General features: G+C 49.6%; 10 protein-coding genes across 10 annotated transcripts; 6 read left to right on the top strand and 4 right to left on the bottom strand.

Moving 5' to 3' along the window:
- The first annotated feature begins 437 nt into the window (after nt 1-437).
- On the top strand, nt 438-2,385 carry BO83DRAFT_29730 (proline-rich nuclear receptor coactivator motif-containing protein). The gene has a single exon (XM_025527120.1). The coding sequence runs from the start codon at nt 624-626 to the stop codon at nt 2,031-2,033; it is 1,410 nt and encodes a 469-aa protein (XP_025388067.1). The 5' UTR covers nt 438-623; the 3' UTR covers nt 2,034-2,385.
- Nucleotides 2,386-4,020: 1,635 nt separating this feature from the next.
- On the top strand, nt 4,021-4,406 carry BO83DRAFT_29726 (uncharacterized protein). Its single transcript, XM_025527119.1, has one exon. The coding sequence runs from the start codon at nt 4,071-4,073 to the stop codon at nt 4,353-4,355; it is 285 nt and encodes a 94-aa protein (XP_025388066.1). The 5' UTR covers nt 4,021-4,070; the 3' UTR covers nt 4,356-4,406.
- A 1,620-nt stretch (nt 4,407-6,026) lies between these two features.
- On the top strand, nt 6,027-7,629 carry BO83DRAFT_445050 (1,3-beta-glucan biosynthesis protein). Its single transcript, XM_025536531.1, has one exon. The coding sequence runs from the start codon at nt 6,066-6,068 to the stop codon at nt 7,593-7,595; it is 1,530 nt and encodes a 509-aa protein (XP_025388065.1). The 5' UTR covers nt 6,027-6,065; the 3' UTR covers nt 7,596-7,629.
- Nucleotides 7,630-8,078: 449 nt separating this feature from the next.
- On the bottom strand, nt 8,079-9,551 carry BO83DRAFT_378340 (thioredoxin domain-containing protein). The gene has a single exon (XM_025531227.1). The coding sequence runs from the start codon at nt 9,186-9,188 to the stop codon at nt 8,460-8,462; it is 729 nt and encodes a 242-aa protein (XP_025388064.1). The 5' UTR covers nt 9,189-9,551; the 3' UTR covers nt 8,079-8,459.
- Nucleotides 9,552-10,282: 731 nt separating this feature from the next.
- gmtA (GDP-mannose transporter) lies at nt 10,283-11,903 on the top strand. Its single transcript, XM_025527117.1, has 4 exons — nt 10,283-10,620; nt 10,700-10,787; nt 10,869-11,240; nt 11,308-11,903. Exons 1-4 carry the CDS (start codon nt 10,378-10,380, stop codon nt 11,748-11,750), a joined length of 1,146 nt encoding a protein of 381 aa, XP_025388063.1. The 5' UTR covers nt 10,283-10,377; the 3' UTR covers nt 11,751-11,903.
- Nucleotides 11,904-13,053: 1,150 nt separating this feature from the next.
- BO83DRAFT_312989 (25S rRNA (uracil2634-N3)-methyltransferase) lies at nt 13,054-14,633 on the top strand (the record flags this gene model as incomplete). The annotated part of the gene is made up of 2 exons (XM_025527542.1): nt 13,054-13,279; nt 13,585-14,633. The coding sequence occupies 2 exons, from the start codon at nt 13,054-13,056 to the stop codon at nt 14,631-14,633; spliced, it is 1,275 nt and encodes a 424-aa protein (XP_025388062.1).
- A 16-nt stretch (nt 14,634-14,649) lies between these two features.
- On the bottom strand, nt 14,650-16,177 carry BO83DRAFT_445044 (FYV10 family protein; the record flags this gene model as incomplete). Its single annotated transcript, XM_025536530.1, has 4 exons — nt 14,650-15,186; nt 15,245-15,439; nt 15,508-16,047; nt 16,124-16,177. 4 exons carry the CDS (start codon nt 16,175-16,177, stop codon nt 14,755-14,757), a joined length of 1,221 nt encoding a protein of 406 aa, XP_025388061.1. The 3' UTR covers nt 14,650-14,754.
- Nucleotides 16,178-16,422: 245 nt separating this feature from the next.
- Nucleotides 16,423-18,457, bottom strand: cbf5 (pseudouridine synthase CBF5). The gene is made up of 5 exons (XM_025531226.1): nt 18,225-18,457; nt 18,007-18,163; nt 17,316-17,947; nt 17,038-17,264; nt 16,423-16,973 (listed from the first exon to the last, which is right to left on the bottom strand). Exons 1-5 carry the CDS (start codon nt 18,334-18,336, stop codon nt 16,644-16,646), a joined length of 1,458 nt encoding a protein of 485 aa, XP_025388060.1. The 5' UTR covers nt 18,337-18,457; the 3' UTR covers nt 16,423-16,643.
- A 439-nt stretch (nt 18,458-18,896) lies between these two features.
- BO83DRAFT_398699 (uncharacterized protein) lies at nt 18,897-22,122 on the bottom strand (the record flags this gene model as incomplete). The annotated part of the gene is made up of 6 exons (XM_025533276.1): nt 18,897-19,309; nt 19,817-19,905; nt 19,955-20,149; nt 20,212-20,237; nt 21,000-21,150; nt 21,389-22,122. 6 exons carry the CDS (start codon nt 22,120-22,122, stop codon nt 18,897-18,899), a joined length of 1,608 nt encoding a protein of 535 aa, XP_025388059.1.
- A 229-nt stretch (nt 22,123-22,351) lies between these two features.
- BO83DRAFT_337633 (prephenate dehydratase PHA2) lies at nt 22,352-23,460 on the top strand. Its single transcript, XM_025528481.1, has 2 exons — nt 22,352-22,428; nt 22,486-23,460. The coding sequence occupies exons 1-2, from the start codon at nt 22,375-22,377 to the stop codon at nt 23,368-23,370; spliced, it is 939 nt and encodes a 312-aa protein (XP_025388058.1). The 5' UTR covers nt 22,352-22,374; the 3' UTR covers nt 23,371-23,460.
- The last annotated feature ends 10 nt before the right edge of the window (nt 23,461-23,470 follow it).

The raw sequence follows: 23,470 nt of genomic DNA, 5'->3' as shown, positions 1-23,470 counted from the left end.
TAACTAGCTATTAGTGAACTGAACTTGTGACTTGTACCAAAGTGGCTGAGTCATCGCCGATGATCCCCGCTTGGTTCTTCTTCCCCCAGCCATTCTTAGGTTTCCGCCCGCCCTTCCCAAAGTCCAGTCACTACTTACTCTCTCTCACCTTCACCTTTCCTCCCTCAAAGCCTCGGTCAAGACCTACAATGTACCTCAGCTTTCCTTTACTTTCTGCCTTTATTCGCCTATCTAGACGTGAGCATGCCTAGGAGTCTTGGCTTACTGCTTCCTCTGCGCTTCCTTCGACTCTAATAATAGACGATTTCAACTCTCCGACTTGATCCTCCCATCTGACGTCTTTCCGATCGATCAATCAAAGAAGACCAACTCGTCGGGCCACACACTCAGTGCCCAGCACACCTAGCGACGATCTCCTCTTGTCCTTATCTCCTGATAGTTCTATCCAGCTTTGAATCATTGGGTACGGGCTGCTGGACAGTGCTTCGTACCACCATCGACTCCGTGATTATCGTTCGAGCCGCTTCTTATCGCTATTGTTTTTGTTTCTGGTGCCGCCGCCGCCCAGTCGTTTTCGGTTTCTCTCCACAAGGCTGCCTATTTCTTAAGCCTATCTGACCACCATGTCAACTCAATCGCCCAACCCTCCGACGCCAAAGGGCCCGCGAAACAATCGACGCAACTCCAAGAGGAATATGACACCCTCTACTCAGAAAGTCGCTATCCTGGCAACCCCTCCCTCGTCACCGCCAAGGAACTCCAGTCCTGGCGGGACCGCCACCGATTCCTCTATCAATGTCAACGCCTCCAAGAAGAAGAACAGTCGGTCTGGCAAGAAGCCGCGCGACGCATCCAAAGCATCCCCAGCACCTAATGGACACCGTCATACTACTTCTCAACCTAATAATACCATCGCCACTCCTCAAGTGAAGGACAGCCCTCATTACGCCGGCCCGACTTTCCATGCATCTCCGGCACCGTCAGCACTGCCTATTCCCAGTTTCTTCTCCAAGTCTCTACCAGAGTCCGATCTTGCACCGACCATCGAATCCGACGGTGATCACCTCGATGCTGAGCCGGATCTGGAGAACACCCCCTCAAAACCGAAGTCGCGCCCACAATTTCAAGAGGAAGCGCGCCAATCAACACCTTTGGATTTTCTCTTCAAAGCTGCAGTCGAGGCCAGAAACCCCCAGCAGCAGCAGCAGCAGCGAAGCCCCGAAGCAAGCAGTCGGGTCCGGTCGCCACAAACTGATTCTAAGACCCTTCAGCACCGTAGACCCAATGGCACTGCCGGTGGGCTCTTCCGGATGGAGATGGAAAGCCCGGAGTTCCAGCATTCACATATTGGGCCTTCCTTTGCGACCCCTTACAAAGACCGCATGAACGCGTTACGGTCGGCCAGCTCACCTTCTCCTCCGGTGTGTGATTTCGATGAGCAGGAGAAGAGAGCTAAAACCGAAGCTTTGAAAACTTTGTTGCTCAATCCTCGTCCCCAGAGGCCTTCTTCCGCATCTATCACGGCTCAAGATCACTTCAACCCAGTGATGGAGCGCCCTGCTTCAAATCCCGGCTTACCTCACTTTGCAACGCCAGTAAGAACGACTTCGGGACCACCCGCTTCTATCTCGCATGGCATGTCGTATGATCAGAAACAAACATTCGTCGGAAATGGCCGGCACTATTCATCATCCTATACACACTCGAACGCTGCTCAACAATATCACTTGCAAAACTCCCCCTTGAGGAAGGAAGTCCTTACTTCGAGAGTTGAAAACATGCCGAGCGTTCATGGCCAAGCTTTCTACCCTCCAGCCGCGTACGATCAGCCCAAATCTCCGCCTAAGTATGCACAACATTCGACGTATTATTCTCCTCCGCAGCACCAATCTCCTGTCTCACGGAGCGTGTCAGTGAGCAACAACGCGCAGCCTTATGACACGAAGAAGATTGAAGATGATCTACGAAGGATCTTGAAACTCGATGTAAACCCTACCATGCCAGCCAACGGCATGCAAAGCTCCTTCGCCTGACGCGTCTGTCATTGGCATTTCGTGAGGCCTTCCTTCCTTCCGTTGATTTCCTATTTCATCCGTTCATTTCACGATATCAAGTTTTCAGAAAGGGCACAGTCTTGACGAACAGTGCTGGGAACACTAGCTGAATCCCACTGGCCATGTGAAGCATGGTTCTCATTTTTACTGGGCTACCGCAACTTACGTTCACATCCTAATCATCTGGCGCTTCATGTCCTAAGTTATGTTCTATGTCCTTCTCAAGGGTCCTGTTCTGTTGTTCTCCACGGTTTCATGTTGGTAGCGGCTATCCTGGCGATTGAAAGGGAGTTATCTGTCCCCCTAGTATGTCTTCGAACCTCTATTTGCATTGAACCCCGGAGTATGGTTGCCTTTGGAGTGCTCTTTATGGGACTGTTGGTTTGGGCGAGGTTTCCTGACGTCTGCGGATATCCGTGATGACACTCGTTGTTCACGTTGTTACATTTTGACCTTTTGTTGTTGCTTTTCTCTTTCTTGTCTTGCCTTATGCTTTACCCTTCCTTCTTATCTCATCTTTATGTCCCTTTCTATCAATACCTGACCTTCGTGGATTCGGTTTCAGGTTTCGCCAAAGGCGATGAACGATGACTTTGCTGCTCTTTTGTTGGGTTCGGCCCTCTCGTCTGCTGGACGAGATCTAGCAAGACCAATCCAGGATTGGTTGTTTCCTGACATGTATCATGAAGGCCTTTCGTTTCTCTTATCACTTTTCTTATTCCTATGTGTCATGTACCTACATTCGTTTCGAAGCTCCTAGTCTTCGCGGTGGGTTTGTCCGTTATCAACGCACATCCACATCAACGGCTATCCCAATCATACTTTCGTTCAGCCGGATACTATTTTTCACCTCATCTACACTTCTCCACCCCCTATAAGGTAATGTAGGTCCAGCAAATGGCCAGAACATGGCGATTAGTAGTAGCGATAGTAGTAGCGGCAACGATAGTCTAGTCTCTCTGCCAAGTGACAGCTACTCTAGTATGTCTCAGGGACACTGGAGCAACCATATTAAGAAGATGTCTCCCCATCTCCAGTCAGTAGTCCGACGTTCACTAATTAGCGAAGCCCCTCCCCGAAACCCCGAATTAGCAACTGTCTCCCCCTACTACGCACTAGATTCCTACTTAGTTGACATCTCCACGGACTACAGAGCCGGTAGGGAAAGACATGGGTATGGATAAGGAGGCCCGAATCCGGAGTCCAGAACCCGGATAGAAGCTGGGCGGGCGGCAAGCCCAACCTCAACGGCGAATGGGGAGTTCCCGAAAGCGTCGGTCCACTTTTTTGCTATTATTCTGGGTTCCACTTCCGTTTTGCAAATTTCGCTAACTAGAGGGAAGTTTGCCTCCACTTGCAATTCCACCATTACAGAGAAGAGAAACAAGAAAAACCGCCGTGAAAGCGGACAGGGGGTATTGTGTGGTGGGTAATCGAATGGGGAGATTCTCAGGGCATTGGGATATTTTATGGTTGTTTCTTGGCCATTTCTAGTACCCTTCCAGCCAGGTACTATATAGTAGTTTGGTCACATGCGTGGTAGTAGTTAAGTGCCATGCACGTATTGGCTGGTAATCGTAATGATGGCTAAGTAGGTAAGCTATGTACTATAGGTGTATCTGAGACAGATCTTGAACGAATGATCCACTGGTTTGGATGCTCTATTACATCTACATAATACATGTCCAATGAACGGAACTGCTGGTTCTTCTGACAAGCGAGACAGGTAGATACATAAATTGTTTTCGTCGGCTAACTCCTCGTGCTAAATGGAGTTCCTAGGTGTTCGTGGGGTCAACTTTCTCCGCAAGATGAAAAGGGTGGTCCTGTGTTGCATGGATGGTATCCCCTATTGGTGAGCTATTCCCGCAATCTACTGTAGGTTTCTGGGGGTATAGGGTACAAAACTGGGGGATCCGATCTGGTGAGGTTGGTCAACTATTTAGGCTGGTGTCTTTGGGATAAGAAAATGTTCACTCATGCAATGAATCACATGCCGGAATAACTATAGGTCAGATGAATCTACTTATTGCGGTATACGCAGTAGCTCTACTTCTTACCCACCTACATAACACTAGTCACAATCAGGTACCCGGTGTATATTTGGTTTACACACGAGTTCACAGGGTCTTTTGGAGGCTGTTTGTTACATCATTTAGTAAAGATGGATTTAAAGCTGGGATGAGCAAGGATCATGATCATTGGCATGAACACTCCGGTTCGATGATGGGACGAAGTTCCTACATGAAACCGATTAAACTTCAAGGTTGCGTCCACTCTCTCTCTCTCTCTGGGTTATAAAGGACATAGAGTGGTTCATCTAAGATAGAATATAGTTTTATTATTAAGCAACTGTACCTTACCTGGATTCAGCATAAGAAAAATTGACCCCGACCGTCTGCGGGAGGGCCGTAGACAAGATCAGCCACTGCAGTCATAGTTTATTGAGTAGCCCTATCCAGGAAGGGTTTTGCAAGAAAAGATGTGATATCACACGCGTAGCGCCGCAATTGGACAAGGCTTGCCACCTAGATGGAGGTTGGTGGCGGGTAAGGAATGTTAAGAAGTGGTGTCTGCAGGAACGGACATTTTAGGTAGTGGTGAGTGAGGATTATGTGATGCATGATAAGCTTTCTCTTTCTCTCTTTTTCCTCCCTTTGGTGGTGTTACAAGGAGTCGGGTTTAAAGCAGGGGGAATTAAAATGTCCATAACCTAATAATCTTATAGAGAGGCTACTAGATAGAGAGGAGGAGGAGGAGCCCTTGAGAGGATACCGGAAAAGCCATACCTAAATACTAGATAGATAGATAAACCAATAGCCATCAGTTACAAAGAAGAAGTAGTAGTTATTTTAGGGGGAGATTGAGTTAGCGTTGAATGTGTAACCGCCGGTACATTGCGAGGCAATCTAAAGTGACTGCGAAGAGTAATGATGTGGTCCAGTCAGTCCCTGGTTCCGGACGCCTTTCCAGGGGGTCAAACAAACGAATCGTCGCTGCCGGCCTCGCCCCCCCGGAAAGGAAAAAAAAATAGAAAAAAAGAAAACCCACTGCACGCTACTTGGTGAAGGGCCCCAAAGGGAGACGACGACAGCAACAGAAGAAGGAGAAGGAGTTTGAGAGAAAGTGGAAGACGACGACAACAATAACCACCATCGAAATTGGAAAAGGAATTTTGACGGAAGAAAAAAAAAAAGAGAGAGACAGAATCTAATCTTGCTGTTCATCACAAGAGAAGAGGGAAAAGCGCTTTCTCCAATTCCTTCTTCCCTTCAACTTATCCTTCCCTTTCCTTTTCCCTTCCACGCTCTTCTCCCCTCATAAGGAGACAGACCCAAAGACCGAGATCCAATACTCAATTTCCCCATTTATCCAGTCCTTCCAGACCAACCCATTCGCATCCCTCCCTTCCTCGCGCGCTTGCTCTTACTTTCGCTCTCGCGCGCGCTCTCTTTCTCTCGCTCTATTTCTCTCTGGTACTGGCACCATCTAATCATCTTCCACTCTGCTGCTCTTTCAAATCTCCACATCTTCTTTCCCTTTTCCCACACCCCCTTCCTTCCCCCTCCCCCCTTCCAACTTTCTTCCTTCTCCCATCTTCCTCTAATACCAATCGCCTCTTAGTGCTGTCACTTAGCGGTTCCCTAGCCGCCCCGTTTTACCCACCGGCCTTAACAAAACTTCCTCTACATTATTATTTGCCTTTCCGCTCTTGATCCATCTATCCGCGGTACTGAATTCCGACCTTGGACTCCCTCCTCCCTCCCTCAAATGCTCCTCGATCCCTTTTCATAAGGAGAATTAGAGAAACAGAACAGCCAGCGCTGGTCTATTTCGCTTGCCCTCTGTCACTAGACATCTGTCTGGATTCCAATCATGGCGAATGCGTGAGTATCTCCCTTTCATCGAAACACACCTGGCCACGTCTCCCGAGAATCCGAGCTCAGCGGTTGACACTTTTCTAAACCCATCCACAGCATCGGCTCAGCATGGCGGTCCTTTTGGCATACGATGACTTCTTATGATCGCCATGCTTCCCATGACTCGCCATATCGAACCGGTAAACATGTGCCGCTTAGTCAAAGTCGACACGAACCTCTCACATCCATTGCAACAAGCGCTATCGAATCTCGACCCGATTTGACTTCCCCGTATGATGACGATCAGCCCAAGGGCTCAAATGGCTGGTCCGGCTCACCTACGGGAGGGGGCTCACCCAATCGCCCATACTCTCCTGGAATGCGATCATTGTCATCTCAGAAGCGTCAATCCGCAGACCCCAATGCGGATGGTGCCCCAGAGATTCAAATGCAAAGTTTCCATGATGGTGCTCCGCCCCCTCCCCCCATCGCTCATTCATGGAGGAAGATTGAGAAATGGCTGGAGAACAACTACCAGGAGCTCTGGGATAATCTATGCGAGGGCTGCACCCAAAATGACATCAACGAATTGGAGCACGAACTGGACTGCAGCCTACCGTTGGAGCTGCGGGAATCTTTGATGGTCCATGATGGTCAGGAGCGGGGAGGACTGCCCACCGGTGTCATCTTCGGCTGCATGCTTCTGGACTGTGAGGAAATCGTTCAAGAATGGAAGAACTGGAGGGTAGTCAACGAGGAGTTTTTGAGCTCATCTATGATGAACGCTCCTCCAAGGGCAAGCCCCAGTTCATCGTCCGCTGTGCCCCCTGCCCCGGGGGCTAATGGTGCTTGGAGAAACGACCTGCTCGAGCGACAGGACTCGCAGCCTCCCGGTGCAGTCCAGAAGGCCTATGCCCATCCGGCTTGGATTCCCCTGGCTCGCGACTGGGGCGGCAACCATATCGCTATCGACTTGGCCCCAGGACCTGCTGGAAAGTGGGGACAAGTTATCATCTTTGGCCGGGACTACGACTGTAAATACGTCATTGCTCGGTCCTGGGCTGCCTTCCTTGCGACGCTAGCAGATGATATTTGCAGTGGCAAGGTCTCTGTGGATGAAGAAACGAATGAGATGAAGCTGTTGGAATTCAAGTCGCAGAACGTGGAACCCCCCTACCTGGAGATCTTGAGGTGGAGAACCGATCAGAAGTATGGCAGGAGACCACCTAGGCGCAAGGCTCCGAATGGCTTGGGTTTGAGCACGGGCGGCAAGTCGGGCAAAGAGTCCCCCTATGGCAGCCCAACTCCCAGTGAAGAGCGTGGAAGGTCTCCGCATCGCTTCCCCAACCGGGGGGCTACTCAAAGCCCCAAAACTCAATTCGGCATGTCAAGTCCGCTGGCTCGTGTCACAGAAGAGGCACCGAGTCCGGTGCACACCGTTGAGGAGACTGAGCTTCCAGAGCAGGCCGCCAAGGAGAACGGAGAAGAGCGTCAATCCGAAGACTTGATGGAGGTAGCTACGCCTCAAATCGGCGGGAAAGAGAACGAGGGAGCCGGAAAGAGTGAGGAGCGCCAGTCGTTGGAAGCGGACAAGGCGCAAAAGCGTGACTCGAATCAACCGTCCTTGGCCACTGGCTTGGACGCCGAGGTCTTGGGTGAAATGAAAAATGTAGCGATCTAGACCTCGTTTTGAGCGATTGTTGCCTTATGTTGCTCCTTTTGTTCCGGCGCGTCATCTTCATCTTTTATCATGAGCACCTTGCTTTTGCGTTTCTAATGAGGAGTTTTCTGATCTTGTCTCCTTCCAGTCCAAGTGTCCCAGGCGCCCCTCCATGAAAGTTGATGGATTTGTGTGAACACTCTTCTGACCTACATGTATAAATCCTCGCATCGTCATACTCCATGATTCCTGTGACCGTCCGTATTCTTTCCAATTCTTTTCTTGTCATTTGCAACTTCGAGCAGCCTTATCTTTCTACTTGGGATGGTCACCCGCGATCTGTTTTCATCTCATTTTTGTAACTTTACCTCAACGATGATGCTGTATTAGTTCTCTTCAAGGCTTTTCTTTTTTCTCTCTCTGGATTTCTGCAGTAGTCGATGTGGTAATACTACTCACTCTACGACGATCTATCACAAGTATGATGATGTGTCTTGGCAGTTACTCAAGTGCTTGACTTCAATATATTCAGTACCCTGCTCCGGCATTGGTTGGTCCTGCGAATCCCGATATCGCCAGCTCTTTCTAGCTCGCCCATTTACAAGTATAGGCTCGATTGGAATAGCATCCGGGCATATTCCGAACCTGGAAGTCCATCACCCGAACTTGAGTCGCTCCCTGCTCGGTTGGCAAGATCACTGCTGCAAATGCAGATTGGTCACACATCAACGTCAATGACTACAGCCAAGCAACGAATCTCTGGTCCCCAAGGCTGTTGTCTCCATCCCGCCTTGTTTCATTGAGGTAACGATGCATCCAACCACCAGACGGCGAGATACCGCTCTGCAATTATGGCAGGCTATCCAGGAAGGCCACTCGAATTTCTCAATCCCAGTCGTCATCATCGTCATCAGCATGCCTATAACTCCTCGCGTTGCCCGTCCGAATCGACCGCTTCCCCCGATCTCTGCGCTCTCCGCCATCACTATCATCATCTTCCGACCCATCAGACGCCCCATCACCAGCCCCGAACTTCTCCTGGGCAAGGATTCCCTTCCAAATCAACCTTTTCTCCAATGTAGCAGTGCTAAACCCATCTGTTCCATCCCGACCACCCGATCCTAGCCCCTCAAACCCAGTCACGCGCTCAACCCCAACCCCATCCTTGAATCCGATCACACATGGAAGCACCCGGATCTTCAACCGCTCCACCACAAACGGCGTGTTCCGTACATCCACCCGAGCAAAGCGTACCTCATGGTGTCGGGTTGCTAGCGCTCGAATATGCTCGTCCATTGTGCCGCAGCGCGCGAAATCCGGGTGCGCAAAGTGAATCACGCATCGATGGGTCTGCGTGGTAAAGTCTAGGAGTGCTTGATCGCTGGAGATGGTCGGGTACAGACTGTCTTCGAGGATGGTGTGGTCGCGAGTGCGGCTGTCATTGTTGTTCTTGTTGTTTTGGGCCGAGGCAAATTCCGCATTGAGTTGCTCAATTCGGTGTGCTCGATAGGCTGTGTCGTCTTCGTTCTCTAGCGCGTCGAAGAGAGCGTCCGAGTCGGCGTCGTGGTCATCTTGGTCTCTTGCGGGGGGGTGGTCTTCGAAGGCGCGACTCATGGTTGTGGTGGGTTCTTTTCTATCGTGGTTTATAGTTGTAAAGATGGGCTCTCGGTGCAGAGAGCGAGGTTGAACCCGATGGTATATGTGTTCAATTGAAGAATAAGGGCAAGCCTTAGAAAGAGACAGGAATAGGAGAGGTAGTATATATGGTAGTTATATGTTGATGATAAAGGACGAGGAGGGGAGTGCGAAGCACACGGTGGGTCGGAGGGGTAGGTAGGTGGAAGCTGAATGCTCCCGCAAAAGAGCTTTAGAGATTGGCGTTGAGTGAGATAGAAGGAGGCTTAAATGAAGATATTATATGTAGGGATATGGATACAACATTCCAAGGTGAACAGTCGTATCCCCTTTGTAACTTGATCGGGGAACGGAGTCTATACGGAGGCAGAAGAATCTACGGCGGATTATCAGTCGGTTTGGACCGCATTGAAATTCCCAGTGCTGGTACGATACGGAGTATGGAGGAAGTCCCTGAAAAGGTGTACCACCGCCTCTTTGGTCAGGTACCAAGTGTAATTAATCATTTCCACCAGATCCCGATTTCCCCAGCAATAGGGACAACGTGGCACTGTGAGACACATCACTGATAATCGGGAACAATCGACCAAGGCACAGGTAATATGAACTTGTAGAAAGCCAAGCATGGCACACCATCACAAAGAAACATGACCCTACTGTATGTAACTATGTATGTACTGGTATACCAGCCAAGATTAAAAATAACCGACTGTACGCCGCATCCGGAGGAAGCGGGAGTTCCAGCCCAGGCGGGAAGGAAAGGAACCCTTTTTTTTTTTTCATTTCCCAGTAATTTGCTTTTCCCCCTTCGCCTTCGTTCGCGATATTATTATTCTTCTTCCTTCTGGTCGGTCTTCCTCCCCCCGGCTTATCCTCAGCCTCTTTCTCGACTTTCTCCTCCTCGTGTCTTCCCCCTCTTCTTCCCCCCTTGTCCTCTCGGCCCCCGTTCTTTCCAAACTGCCTGGCTGATTGAACATATCTCCGGGCCGGTGTTTCGTGTTCTTTTTTTATACTTGCGGGTTTTCTTTCCTCTTAACGCTCGCTCCGGCGCCGCCAACTATCACTTCATCCCCGACTCGCCGTCGCCTTGCCACGACTTCTCGTTCCCACAGGCATATCGTTTTCAATTCCCACCCACTTCGCATAGACACTCATTGAATCAGTCACCATGGCTGAAGGCAAGAAGACCGACGACTACACGATCCAGATGGATGCGATAGACCAGGGCAACAAGAGCTTCGAGGCGCCGCCGCCGCCTCAGCCCAGGAGTCCGCCGTCGGGCTCGCTGTCCAACAACCCCATCTTGCCGGTGTTGGCCTACTGTGGATCCTCAATCTTGATGACCGTCATGAACAAATATGTTTTGTCCGGCACTGATTTCAACCTCAACTTCTTCCTCCTCTGCATCCAGGTATGTTGGCTAATATCGGAGCACATGGCGGGTGTGTATTGCATGCTCAAGGCTGACCGCTGTTCGATTTCCTATGCAGTCTCTCGTTTGTATCATTGCAATCCAGACCTGTAAATCATGCGGTTTGATCACTTATCGCGACTTCAGCGCGGACGAGGCCAGAAAGTGTAAGTGCCCAGACTCTACATGCGTGCTTTCAAACCCCCCTCGCGACGCTCTCGAACTGACATGCCTTTGATTATCACTAGGGTTCCCCATCACTCTGCTCTTGATCGGCATGATCTACACGGGCTCTAAAGCGCTTCAGTTCCTCTCGATTCCCGTTTACACCATCTTCAAGAACTTGACCATCATCCTTATCGCCTACGGAGAGGTGCTGTGGTTCGGTGGCTCTGTCACCGGTCTTACCCTGTTCTCTTTCGGACTGATGGTTCTGAGCTCTATCATTGCCGCCTGGGCTGACATCAAGCACGCTGTGGAGAGCAATGGCGATGCGACCGCCAAGATGTCTACTTTGAATGCAGGCTACGTCTGGATGCTGGTCAACTGCCTCTGCACATCGTCCTATGTTCTGGGCATGCGCAAGCGGATCAAGCTGACCAACTTCAAGGACTTTGACAGTACGTTGCTCGGATTAAAACTCTTGTAGCTCGAAAGTATCGTTTTTACTGACCTGCCGTTTTCTAGCCATGTTCTACAACAACCTTCTGTCGATCCCCGTCTTGATCGTTCTGTCCGCTTTCTTAGAAGACTGGTCATCCACCAACGTCAACCGCAATTTCCCTCCTGTGGACCGCAACAGCATCGTTTTCGCCATGATCCTCTCCGGCCTGTCGACCGTGTTCATTTCCTATACCTCCGCCTGGTGTGTTCGCGTCACTTCGTCGACCACTTACTCCATGGTTGGAGCTCTGAACAAGCTTCCCATTGCTATCTCTGGACTCATCTTCTTCGATGCTCCTGTTACCTTCCCCAGTGTTTCGGCTATCGTCGTTGGCTTTGTTAGCGGTATCGTTTACGCCGTTGCTAAGATCAAGCAAAACGCTAAGCCAAGGACTGGTGTCTTGCCGACCGCCAACCCCCCGGTCAGCGCCAGCAGCCAGAGTATGAGAGACTCCCTACGTTCCTAGTCGGGTTGCCAGTCATCAACTGGATGGTCAACTCGTTGTGGGCAACTGCTCCGGCTTGACCATCGTCAAGGTTGCTCCGTACCGAGTGCAAGACTGAACGTGCTCGTTACTCGCATGTGATATGTGATTCTTCGTTTCGTTGTAGTTGGCGAGGGCTGTCGTTCAGACCCTGAATCACAGTCTTCATGCCTTCCTCGGCAGGTGTTGGTGGTTCTGTATTCTATTTCCACGTGTCGAGCTACCTGAGAGGCCTTTCATTTGCTGTTATTGGTCTTTCAGCTTTGCTTTCAGATATCTGCCCCGATCATGACCCTTTTCGCATATTCTTTTTATTTTTGTTTCGGGCTGCGCAGATGGCTTCCATTTGAATATCATCTAGTAACGCCGTGGATTGATATGACGTGTCTTTTTTATTCTTTGCTGATCATGGCGTGTTCCGTGTTTTTGTCTGTGACGGGGCCTCGCAAGTTCAGGTTTCGTGCGGTTGAGGATTTATCAAAAAAGGAAGGCCTTTCCTGGTGTTTAAGCCTGTATATAAGAAGTTCTTTCTTTACTGCCCTTTTTAATAAATTCTATAGAATTGAAGCGTGTTTTTGGACGACTGAAGATCCCTTCGCGGTAAGAGTACTACTTAGTCGCCGTGGTTGCACTCGGAGTATCTTCTCATAATGTAAGGTCCCTGGAGCTTCTCGTGAACATGTTGCATGCTTTTCCCAACAAGTCTGTGTGTGTCACGGTCCTGAATTAAACACTTACTGTATAACTGCATTACCTAGATAGAACCTTGTTGAGCTACTTACTACGTACTACCATCAATAAGTACTGATGCATCTCCGGAGGTCTGTCTCTTATGGGGTCCCGTCCCTACCATGATTCCGCAAATTCGATCCTCTCATTGGTCCAGGCGGCAACCAGGCAAATCATACGTAGTAGAATTTTGAACCGCCGCCGTGCCTCCACCGTACCTTAGTGCCTCTGTATCGCAAATATATATATATATCATTATCAAAAAACCTTTATATGAAATATATATACAGTACACAACCCTTACCTAAGAAAAGAGACAACTCCCGTCTTCCCCTTTTTTTCATCATTATTCCTAATATTTACCTTTTCCTTTTTACCCCTAACAATTTCCCTACATACTCTTAAATAACATCAGACAAGGGAAGGGAAGGGATTAAAAACCTGAAAAAAGGAAGATAAAAAAAAAAAAATGCCCAAGTCCAAGAAAGGCGGGGGCCCATCCCCAGCAGGCCAGCAACAGCAACAGCAACAACAGCATTCAAAAAAGCATCGCAAAATGTCATCGTTTGCTAAGCTTTCGACTACCACCCCTACGAACTCTGCAAAGCCTAAAGCCGCTCAGAGTGCTGCTCATCAACACCCCGGGTCGTCGGGTAATGCTAAAAACAGCAACAATGATCGAAAGATGAAGAACTCGCAGCAGCAACAGCAACAGGTGCAGAGGAACCAGCGGCCTATCGTGCCTTTTGGACGGAAGGATCGGATTTTGTTGGTTGGGGAAGGTGAGTCGGATTTGCCCTTTCTTCCCAATTACTACTTTTATGTGCCCTTCTTGCGGTTCGATAGGTGCATGCATTGCCTTTACAATCTTGATACTTGCTTTTTTTTCCCTCCTTCCTTTTTTTCTTCTCTTCGCGCGCGCCTTTCCTCCTCCCCACGCGGAAAGCAGACGCTCAATGTCTAAGCCCGCGTTGGCCTTTGTCTACATCATACTTGCTGATCCCCACCGTGGAAGGGGGAATCTGACCCCGAGAACCATGTCATAAAGTTGCTTCGCTGGACCGCAATCCTAACTATATTGATGTAGGCGACTTCTCCTTTGCTCGCTCATTAGTCCTTCAGCACCGTTGCAAGAATGTCATGGCTACCTGCTATGATTCCAAAGATACGCTCCACAGCAAATACCCCCAAGCTGAAAATAACATTCGAGATATACAGTATGCATTTCCCAAGGCGACGACGGGGGAGCATGCTTCGGACAGTAAGGAGAACTCATCCAACGGAGACGGCACAAGCATTGTTGGAACCAATGCACAAGGGCTCCTTGAAGACCAGGCGCAACGTCGTGGACCCAAAGTCATTTACTCAGTTGACGCTCGAAAACTTGGTTCTCCTGCGGGTGGCGGTAAAGAAATACGGACGGGCTTTCCTCGACAGGAGCGAAAACGCCCGGCCTGGAAAGAAGCAAAGAGCGGCATCTCTTCTGCACCACAAGGTGGGCCGTGGGATGTGATCTGTTTCAACTTCCCCCATGTCGGCGGTATCTCCACCGACGTCAATCGGCAGGTGCGAGCCAACCAGGAACTCTTGGTGGCTTTCTTCAAAGCGTGCGTGCCTTTGTTGTCTCATCAACCCGTGCGCGTAGATAGTGACGATGAAGACGACTGGGACAACTGGGAGGACTCTGACGTTGAATCAAGCGGGGGTGAAAACGATCATGATGGCAGTGAAGACGGCAACCAACTGCGAACAGCCAATACTACCGGGCAGGCGACACGCCAAAACAGAGTGGAGCCAGGTCAGATTCTAGTGTCGATGTTTGAGGGTGAGCCTTACACCCTCTGGAATATTAAAGACCTTGCAAGGCATGCTGGCCTGCGAGTGGTTACCAGTTTTCGATTCCCGTGGACCTCTTATAAGGAGTATTCCCATGCGCGGACGCTGGGCGACATTGAAGGAAAGGATGGTGGAAGAGGAGGCTGGAGGGGGGAAGATAGAGACGCGAGAATGTATGTCTTTGAGGTTAAACAGGAAGACCATCCAGTGAAACGGAGGAACGCCCCATCTTCCAAAGCTGGGCAGAGTGCGAAAAAGAAGAGGCCGAGAGATGCATCCGACAGTGACGACAGCGAATAGGAAATACCTGTGCAAATTACTCGTTGCAGATACACATTCCACTGTCCGTTTCAACCCAGAAGATTGAAATAAGGAGCAGGGCCAGTTGCAGCTGTACATAGCCTTGGTACACATTCCTTGTTTACATGATGTAGACTTTCTTCATATCACCCTCATTGAATACTTCACCGGTCGTAGGGTCCTTTACTTTACCTGCCTCAACACATCCAACTTTCTTGCTCATCTCTAAGAGCCGTTGCTGACCGTAAATCCTGCCATTTGGAAGCACAATCGGGTCGCTTTCAACGTAGCTCTTTGTGTGGTGAGCATATGGCATGTTACGTGCGAGCTCGTTAAGCTCGGTCGAACAAATTGGACAAACAGATGTTGTTGTGGACAGCGAGTTCGAACTGGAGGAGGTATAGGCCGAATGGCACGAAGGAGTCTTGAGAGCCGACAATCCCGCAGACAGAGCGATGTGTAACAAAGGGCGAGAAGATAATGACAAGAGCTCATGGTGAGTGCGGACAAAGAGATCGGAAAGATAAGCCCATCTTGCATGAGCATACATCGACTAAGGGTGAGTCAGTTTGTACGGTCTTTCATGAGAGTGTCTCCAATATCCCCATTACCTTGTACGGCTCAGCTTTGGTGTCTGGAGGAAAAGCCAAAAGTCCTGCAGCTCGATGAATCTCTACCGACTGTGTCTCAAGGTAAGGCGCCAGATATCTTTTGGCGTGAATCATAGCGTCGTTGAATCTCTCTTTATGCCCCGTTCTGACCATTTCAATGTATTGCTGCAATCGGAGTTCGAACTCCAGATTATACTGTAAACCATGGTCAGGTCTGTGTTCGGGCATATAGCTCCGTGATCATCGGTCGATGTTAGACAAACCTGACTCTTCTTCAGCGCTGCTTTATTCTCGCCACACCATTGCAGGGCATCTTTAGTTTCACCAGCGCGTAGGCTCTCGGCAATCCGTTGACACTGTACGAAAACGTTGAGATCTACAAGTTCCTCGATCCCCTTCTCACGGGCTAATTGCTGGGCACTTTTAATATACCCGGAGCGTAACATATGATCTACCATGAGCCTGTCCAATCGAACCCTCGCCCACTGATCATATTGGACGTCTGCCAAGCTAGGAATCTGGTGAAGTTTCTCCAGGTGCTGGATACGCTTCCGGGACTGCTCTTGAATTTTTCTTTCCTCCTGATGTAAATTCTCCATTTTCCGTTTCAAGCCTTGCATGCGGGAAATCATAGCGTCGAGTGCAGCAAGAGCTTGGTCAGGCGTTTGCTCATTTGATAAGGATGCATTGGCGGTCTCCTTGAGTGCGGGGATGACATATTCCTTTTCACGCTCCACGAGGCGCTGAACAGATTTGAAATTTCGACGTGCAAGCTCATGTGGTAACCGTAGGAGAGGCTGGTCCTAGAATCAGACGACCAAATTAGTATCAGAATGCGGGGGCAAGCCGGCAATAGGTTGGGGCCATAGAGCTGAATACCAAGAGCAGATGGTTCTCCGCATTGAGCCGGGTAGATGTAAGTTCCGCAGCCATGGTGAACAAAGATACAGCCAGTGATTGAGTTTCTGACTGGTCAGTTACAAGGCTAAGCACGATCAAATGGGACGTGAAGTAGACATAAGTGAATGGGGGTTTAAAGGAATGGGGGAGCAGCAGATGGAAGTTGCCCGACGTGGTTACCGGAAGTAATGCGGGGGACACCGCCTCCGGTCACGGGTCTTCAGTCACGGTACCCGTGCCCAACTACGAAGACGAAGTTCACTTATGTTCAAGGACCACGCAGGTGGAAATAGTAATTGAATCGAGAAAAGACACTGACATACAAGAACCGCAACAAAATCTCTTTAGTAAATAGATTCCCTTTTCAAACCCAAGACTCCGACACAAAGAAACAAGTATGTTACAGGAATCATACCCAAGCGACGCTCCAACAAGCCTAGACCGATTGAATAGCGGCCGCTCCCCGTTCTGAGGCAGGTAAAGAACTTCCCGGAAGCGTTTAATCACTATCGTCGCTCTCCTCCTTCTCCTGCTTGGACTTCCGGCGCTCCTTCTTTTCCTTCTTCTCCTTCTTCTTGCGCTTGCGCTCGGCCCGCTCCTCGGGTGTCTCACCCTCGTGGCGCTTGCGCTTCTTCTTCTCATCGTCGTCGTCATCAACATCCATCTTGTTGGGAGAAGAAGGGGTTTCCGTTTGCTCGGCAGGAGTAGCAGCATCTTCCTTAGCGACAGGTTGAGCCACTGCCTGCGCGCCTTCTTCTTCGGGTGCGCTGTAATCCTTGTAGTCGTTCTTCCATTTGGCAGGCGTAGCCTCGTTAGCACGACCGTACTTCTGCATTGTTTGTCAGCAAACCAGCACATAGGTGAGCGTTTCACAAATTCAGAGAATAGCTTACATCCAGCTTTCCGGCGGACTTGAGCTTCTTCTTCTCCAAAGCCACAGGTCCCAAGCCCCAGCGACGGGGGTACAGGTCGCGTTCCATGATACAACGCTTGACCTTGGCAACAACGCCGTGATCGCAGGTGGACAGCTCGACGGTCGACATTTGAGCGATACCGATGGCAATAGCCTCACCCTTAGTGGTCATGAGGACTACCTCTTCGTTGACCTCAATACCAGCCTCTTCACCAGAGTCAGCAATTCAAATCGGACCATATAAAGGTGGGATCTTACCGAAGCGGAGGAGACCAGGAACCATCAGCTTAGCACCATAGCACACAGCATTCACAGCGCTGTCTTTGACAACGATACGCTTGTACGTGGTGAGGAGAGTCTCCAGAGGCTTGATGACCTTCCTCAAATAAGACTCGTCCCGCTGGTTGTCGTACATCCATTGGGCATCCAAAACATCATGCAGAGTCACCATTCCACTGTTCTCATCCATGGCACCACTGCGAACACGGCGGAGTTCCTGCATGTGCGCACCAACACCGAGCAGAAGACCCAAGTGGACACAGAGGGTTCTAATGTAGGTTCCGGCTTCACAGCTGACCCAGAAGACACCAAGGTGCCTCTCGTTGTCGAACTCGTAAAGCTTGCTTTCGTGAATTGTTCGGATACGAAGCTGACGCTTAACAGCAGAGATCAATGGCGGCCGCTGGAAAAGAGCTCCAGTCAATGTCTCGAGAGCCCGCTTGAACTGGGCCTCGCCACCAGGAATCTTATCATGAAGGCGAATAACGCAAACGTATTCTTTTCCGGCACCCTGTTGGGATTTCACCAGGCGAGTGGCACGGTCAATGCAGACAATCAAGCAACCGGTGACCTTGGGGTCGAGGGTTCCGCTGTGACCAGTCTTCTCCGCCCTTTACAGAACTAGTCTCAGTATCGTCAAGACGAGAGGAGAGTGAAAAAGATAATTTACCTCAGGATTCTCTTCATCCAAGCAACAACCTCATGACTGGAGGGGTTTGAAGGCTTGTCCAGGTTGATGACACCGGAGTTGATGTACGACTTCAGGTCACGCTTCAAAGGAGTGCTACCAGCGGGGATAGGCGTGAAGTGGCCGGTCCTGACAAGCACTGATATTATGGATGAGTACCAGCTACATTGATATGAGATATGGCCTTGGAGTGAACATACGCTTGTCATAATTCTTCAGAAGAAGCGGCCACTCCGACGTGTCGATTTTCGAGGAACTAGCCTCAGGCTTGATTGCGTAGTCCATCTCCTCCTTAGCCACTGCGACCGCCATTTTGAACAGGCTGGCTTGAAGGGTGCAGAGATAACTGGGTTGTTGCGCGCGTTGAGGGAAGGCGCAGGAAAAATTGCACTCTCCGGACTAAGTTTTGTTCTCGCGCTAGCGAGGAAGAAGTCTGGGAAATTTTGCAAGTGCGGCGAAAGCTCCTGCGACTAATCAGGTTAGAGCATAAATTTTACCCGCCGACCCAGCATCCCGTGACTTGTCTTTTGCACCTTGCAAATTCCGTATCCGTATGTCTCGTTACGTTTTTAAAACATGTTTCTTTGAAGGACTGTATCGAAAGTTGACAATTTTCATTACTTGGCGGTATATGAGAGGTATCGGTCTAACCTGTGTCGTGTCTACTTGAGTATCTGCTACCTCTCTTTTATTTATTATTCTGAGCATCGAAATGACTTCCAAGTACCTGCAAGAAGTTGAAAGTCGTACTTCTTGAGCCCTTGGCTTCAGCACCAATTTAAATACAATTGTAGTAAACATTGCCCGCTTGACTAGGCTTCCCTACTCTGGACTGGAGCGACTCAATAACCTGATAGGAACGACGTGCCTACTCAGTCACCACCAAGTCTTCTTCCTGGCCCTCTTCTGCTCCAAGGGCTCTGAAAGGATGAAGTCCAGCTTCCCGAAGAACCCTGGGTTTGGTCCGTCGCACGGTAGGCGGTCCCAAAGGCGCGAGCTTCGCCCCGCGGCTTGCTAGCAGCAAAGAACCGCCTCACAAACGCTGGAGTGACGAGGTAATTCTTACCACCTCCGAAAGTTGGATATATACGGGTAAGGAAATCGAAGAAGTGGGCAGCAACTATGCCCATACCGTCCCTCAACGCCGCAGGCCATCCGGAAACGACCAGTGTTAATGTGAGCATTGCCCAAGGTAAGAACTCGACGGGTATTTGGACGATGAAAAAGCTCGCCTTTTTTCCTCGATTGTCTTGGGAATACGTGTAAACGAATGCCAGGATCAACGCTGAGTTGAGAAAACATCAGTATGGGCAAGCATAATTTGGTACCACGGTTAGCTCACCGGAGGTAAAAATTACATTATTCAAAAGACAACCTGCCGTGAGCTTTGGGTTGTCAGTACTGGCAAAATCAAGGAGGCTACATTGGAAGGGAAAAAGGGTCTATAAAAATAATGACAAAGCAATAGAATAATAGTTATAGAGATGTAGGGCACCATAACCACCAGTGTGAACCGATTCATCACACTAGCTATCTCACTGGTCGTCCCACCATGCCTACAACGCATATAGCCCCGGTAAAATCAGTTGTGGAGCTATACGGGATGCAGGGGTGATCTCCCTCGTTTCCAGGAACCGCTTCAGCTGATGCTGCGCTGGGCGGGCAGATATACGAGGTGGTAGATAAACAAATGAAACAGAACGATAACAATAACGAAGATGGGCGCACAGCAAGACTGCGAGACAACAGGGATCGAAGTCATCGCTTGCATATGAGACTGGGATGTTCCCACAACTTACCATGATGATGGATGCTACGAAGAACACATAAGTGAAAAAATCACCAGGTGCACTGAACCGGGGAGATTCAGTCTCCAGGCGGCTGCCATAGGTAAACACTACCGGCAGTTAGCACGCCCGTTCATCAGAACAGCGCAAAAGCCATACTAAAGTAGAGGTCAAAGATCAGGGAAAGGCCTGGTCCAGTGATCATGAACGGCGAGAACAGCCTCCATATCTCTGGTAGTGTCTTGAAGACAAGGCGGCGAAGGAACAGTACATAGTAAGCGCTGAGAAGGCCACCATGTACTAGTATAGACTGTAGAAAGGTAAGTGCAGTGAGTGTTCTGAAGGAGAGTCAGTTATGGATCCTGATATGAGACACAAATGATGTGAGAATAGCTCATACCTAGTAACAGGAGGAGCAGCCCAAAACTGGTCCATTGTGATTGCAAGGAACTGCTATGAAGAGCAGTCACGGGGGTAATACTGTAATCTGAGTACAGATACTATTCGAGACACATCATTCAGTGTCACAATAGGTGGCGTGGCATTCAATGTTGTTTTAACAACTAAGTTGGGAATATTGTGAAAGAAAGAAAAGGACAGAAAGTGAGTTCTTATAGTGTGTGTATTTCCTAGCTCCAGTGCGGCATCTGTTTATCCGTTCCGGCATGTGTGCGACCCACAGGGTTATACCAATTGCGGAAGTTCCTATCATCATTTCTGTACGTAATGATGTCCTGCTGTTTCAGTGCCTGGTTAGTAGAAAACTACCCCGTAGTTAGTTAACAACGATAATGACATGATCAGTGACTAACTATAGCCACCCCAGATTTCAAGCAGAAACGAGTGTGAACAGATTATCATATTCATGAATGGGTCCTCGGTAGTCCATAATGCTCCTGAAATAACGAGTTACTAGTGCTACATGCGAGCTAATTCAACATGCAATGTGTCGCTATATGCCACAATACACCCCTTCCATCGAACAAGTATCGATCTACTAAGACGTCCCTTTTCGACGGCCGTGATTGCTCTATGACTCAAGTATCATAGTCAGAGTAGTGGTGTCAAGCCGAGTAAGTTCCTAATATATCAGGAGGCTCTCCTCTCTATTCGATTATTGGCCTTGGCCGCTTCTTCATCATGACTCCATGAGCCCTACAGAGGGCTAGTGAAAGCGGTGCCTCGGACGGCAAGTCGTCCGTCCTTACCCTCAATCCAAACATCCCAGGTTGTGTAGCCCTTTCCCAATTTGGGTTTGCCGCATACTGCTAACTCCTCATCAACATATAGAGGAGCTATGTTCCTATACTCAATGTGTGTGACAGTCAATTGTAACTTACTCAGATGGCCCTGCAGAGCAGTAAGAAGCAACGTCAAAGTCAACGGTCCATGTACAAGAAGGTTGCGGTAGCCTTCAACGTCTTGTGTGTAGGCCTTGTCGAGATGTATAGAATGAGCGTTGAAAGTAAGAGCCGAGAAGCGGAACAGCAGGGTTTTGTTAGGTATGAGTCTGTGGAGGAAGTATGAACCCGAGGGTGCTACGCGCCACCGAGCACCGTTAGCAAAGATATAGTGACTGGTAATCTTCGAGGTAGCTCGCACATTTTATAGCCCTATTTTCCATGTCAAAACCAGCCTTGTCATGACTTAGTTGCTCGGGAGTTTTCTTGCGCATAAACAATAGATTCCTGGTCTCAATGACACAAGCATCGCCAACGTCTTCCTCGGTTTCCTTCCATATCCGCTCTTTAATATCGCGATGGTCTTCGCCCTCTCGAACTGTGCCGATCCGCCTTTCAATCCTGACCATAACCTTTTCTTCGCCTGAGCGGCCCTTCATTACCACGTCACGAATAGTTTCGATACAAACGGCTCGGCTGCCATTTAGCACCAGGCCTTTCGGAGTGGTGAACCTGACACTCCCACCAGCCCACAAGCGCCTATCAAAGGGACTCCCTGGGGCATGTAAGGTGTCCGTACCGTCTGGAAGGATCTGCGGCAATGTGACCTGGGGAGGGAAGTAGACTAGGTGGTGGCCTGCTGGCACGGGAGATCTGCTGTGTGCGGAAGGAAGCTCATTTGGCGCTGGGGTTAGCGTGGGAAGGAGTTCGGCCAGAGTTAAGCTCAGGAGGTATGACGGCTGGGGATGTAGATAGTCAAAAGTCAAGGGGAGCTGTCGTGATGTCAAATCTCGGTGTAGCCTTTCGGAAAGAGACGAACATGCACGAAATGAAGCCGGCAGTGTCCGCCATTTCTGCTGCTGCTGCTGCTGCTGCTGCTGCTGCTGCCATGAACGCAGTAATAGTCGCATCCGTCTGGAATTCAAATTGAACATGCGCATTTGGTCCAATTGATAAGATAACCAGGCCCTGGTGGACAAAATGAACCATCAAAAACAAACAATTCGGAGATGATTACACGGGCTTAAACGAGTTCAAATTTCGACTAGTTATGTCAGCCGCAGCTGTGGAAAGGAACAAGTCACAAGCTCTTGGCAGGAGTACAAAATCGTGAGGCAAGCAACTCAAACCCAGTGGATCTCCGAAGTCCTCATAGCGCTGCCATGGAGCCTCTCAAGGTCGCATTCCTCGGCCCTGTCGCGTCATTCTCCCACCAGGTCAGAATTTCATCAGGTTGGACTTCGCAATAGTCCCATTACTAACCAACCTTTTAGGCCGCAGTTGAAAGCTTTGGGTCTTCAGCTGAACTTTTACCCCACGTATCGTTTCCGGACGCTTTCGCAGCATTGCAAGGAGGCAACGTCGATTATGCTATCATCCCTTGCGAGAACTCAACCAATGGCTCGGTTGTTCAGACTCTAGATCTCTTGGCGGACCCGAGCGGCCTCTACAGTAATGTGAAGGTGTGCGGGGAACATTATCTGACAGTTCACCACTGTCTTCTCACTCGAAAGGGTCTCTTCCCACCTGGCCAGCGAGATTACAGCTCCATCACCAAATTATATACCCACCCGCAGGCATGGGGTCAGTGTGATACTTTCCTTGAAAAAACTTTCAAAGGCGTCGAAAGACAAGATGTCTCGTCAACCTCCAAGGGCGCTGAGATCGTGTCCAAGGAGACGACAGAGCGATGTGGAGCAATAGCTAGTCGCTTTGCTGCCGAGCATCACGGTCTAGATGTATCAGAGGAAAATATCGAAGACAAGGCCAATAACACCACCCGGTTCCTGGTGCTCAGGAATGTGACTTCGGAACGTACGGGTCGGCTGGTCTTCCAATATGCCAACGGTTCCCCAGCACAGACACAAAATTCTACTACACCAACAGCGCAAAAGACTTTGATCTCATTTATGATTCGCCAGGATTGCCCGGGTGCCTTGGCAGATGCTCTCTTGATTTTCAAGGATCGTGGGATGAATCTGACCAGCATTAATTCGCGACCGAGTCAGATAAGGCCGTGGAAGTATGTATTCCTGGTCGAAGGCCAATACGTTCCAACAAGTGAAAATGCGGATGCGGTATCCAAAATCATAGATGGGCTACAACATGTCACTGAGGGTTGCAGGCATTTGGGAACATGGGCGGATCAGCTCGTATAAGTCTAAGTGTCGGTACTGGTGAGGAAGTGCAAGAGGATCACAAGTGCTTGTAGCCTGCAAAATTCATATAGACATATCAAATCGATACCCAAATGAAAAA

The sequence above is a fragment of the Aspergillus eucalypticola genome, assembly GCF_003184535.1.
Source record: "Aspergillus eucalypticola CBS 122712 chromosome Unknown BO83scaffold_12, whole genome shotgun sequence".
Taxonomy (NCBI): domain Eukaryota; kingdom Fungi; phylum Ascomycota; class Eurotiomycetes; order Eurotiales; family Aspergillaceae; genus Aspergillus; species Aspergillus eucalypticola.
Note: the sequence above shows the minus strand (reverse complement) of the source record. Positions and strands in the feature narration are given on the sequence as shown.

Excerpts from the sequence above, each read along its gene's own strand:
- BO83DRAFT_378340 (XM_025531227.1), bottom strand. The coding sequence starts at position 9,188 with ATGAGTCGCGCCTTCGAAGACCACCCCCCCGCAAGAGACCAAGATGAC.
- BO83DRAFT_445050 (XM_025536531.1), top strand. The coding sequence starts at position 6,066 with ATGACTTCTTATGATCGCCATGCTTCCCATGACTCGCCATATCGAACC.
- BO83DRAFT_337633 (XM_025528481.1), top strand. The coding sequence starts at position 22,375 with ATGGAGCCTCTCAAGGTCGCATTCCTCGGCCCTGTCGCGTCATTCTCC. Across the intron at positions 22,429-22,485 it reads TCGCGTCATTCTCCCACCAG|GCCGCAGTTGAAAGCTTTGG; the intron begins GTCAGAATTTCA and ends CCAACCTTTTAG.
- BO83DRAFT_29726 (XM_025527119.1), top strand. The coding sequence starts at position 4,071 with ATGAATCTACTTATTGCGGTATACGCAGTAGCTCTACTTCTTACCCAC.
- BO83DRAFT_29730 (XM_025527120.1), top strand. The coding sequence starts at position 624 with ATGTCAACTCAATCGCCCAACCCTCCGACGCCAAAGGGCCCGCGAAAC.
- gmtA (XM_025527117.1), top strand. The coding sequence starts at position 10,378 with ATGGCTGAAGGCAAGAAGACCGACGACTACACGATCCAGATGGATGCG. Across the intron at positions 10,621-10,699 it reads TCTTCCTCCTCTGCATCCAG|TCTCTCGTTTGTATCATTGC; the intron begins GTATGTTGGCTA and ends TTTCCTATGCAG. Across the intron at positions 10,788-10,868 it reads CGCGGACGAGGCCAGAAAGT|GGTTCCCCATCACTCTGCTC; the intron begins GTAAGTGCCCAG and ends GATTATCACTAG.
- cbf5 (XM_025531226.1), bottom strand. The coding sequence starts at position 18,336 with ATGGCGGTCGCAGTGGCTAAGGAGGAGATGGACTACGCAATCAAGCCT. Across the intron at positions 17,948-18,006 it reads TGGATGAAGAGAATCCTGAG|GGCGGAGAAGACTGGTCACA; the intron begins GTAAATTATCTT and ends AGTTCTGTAAAG. Across the intron at positions 17,265-17,315 it reads TCCTGGTCTCCTCCGCTTCG|AGGCTGGTATTGAGGTCAAC; the intron begins GTAAGATCCCAC and ends ACTCTGGTGAAG.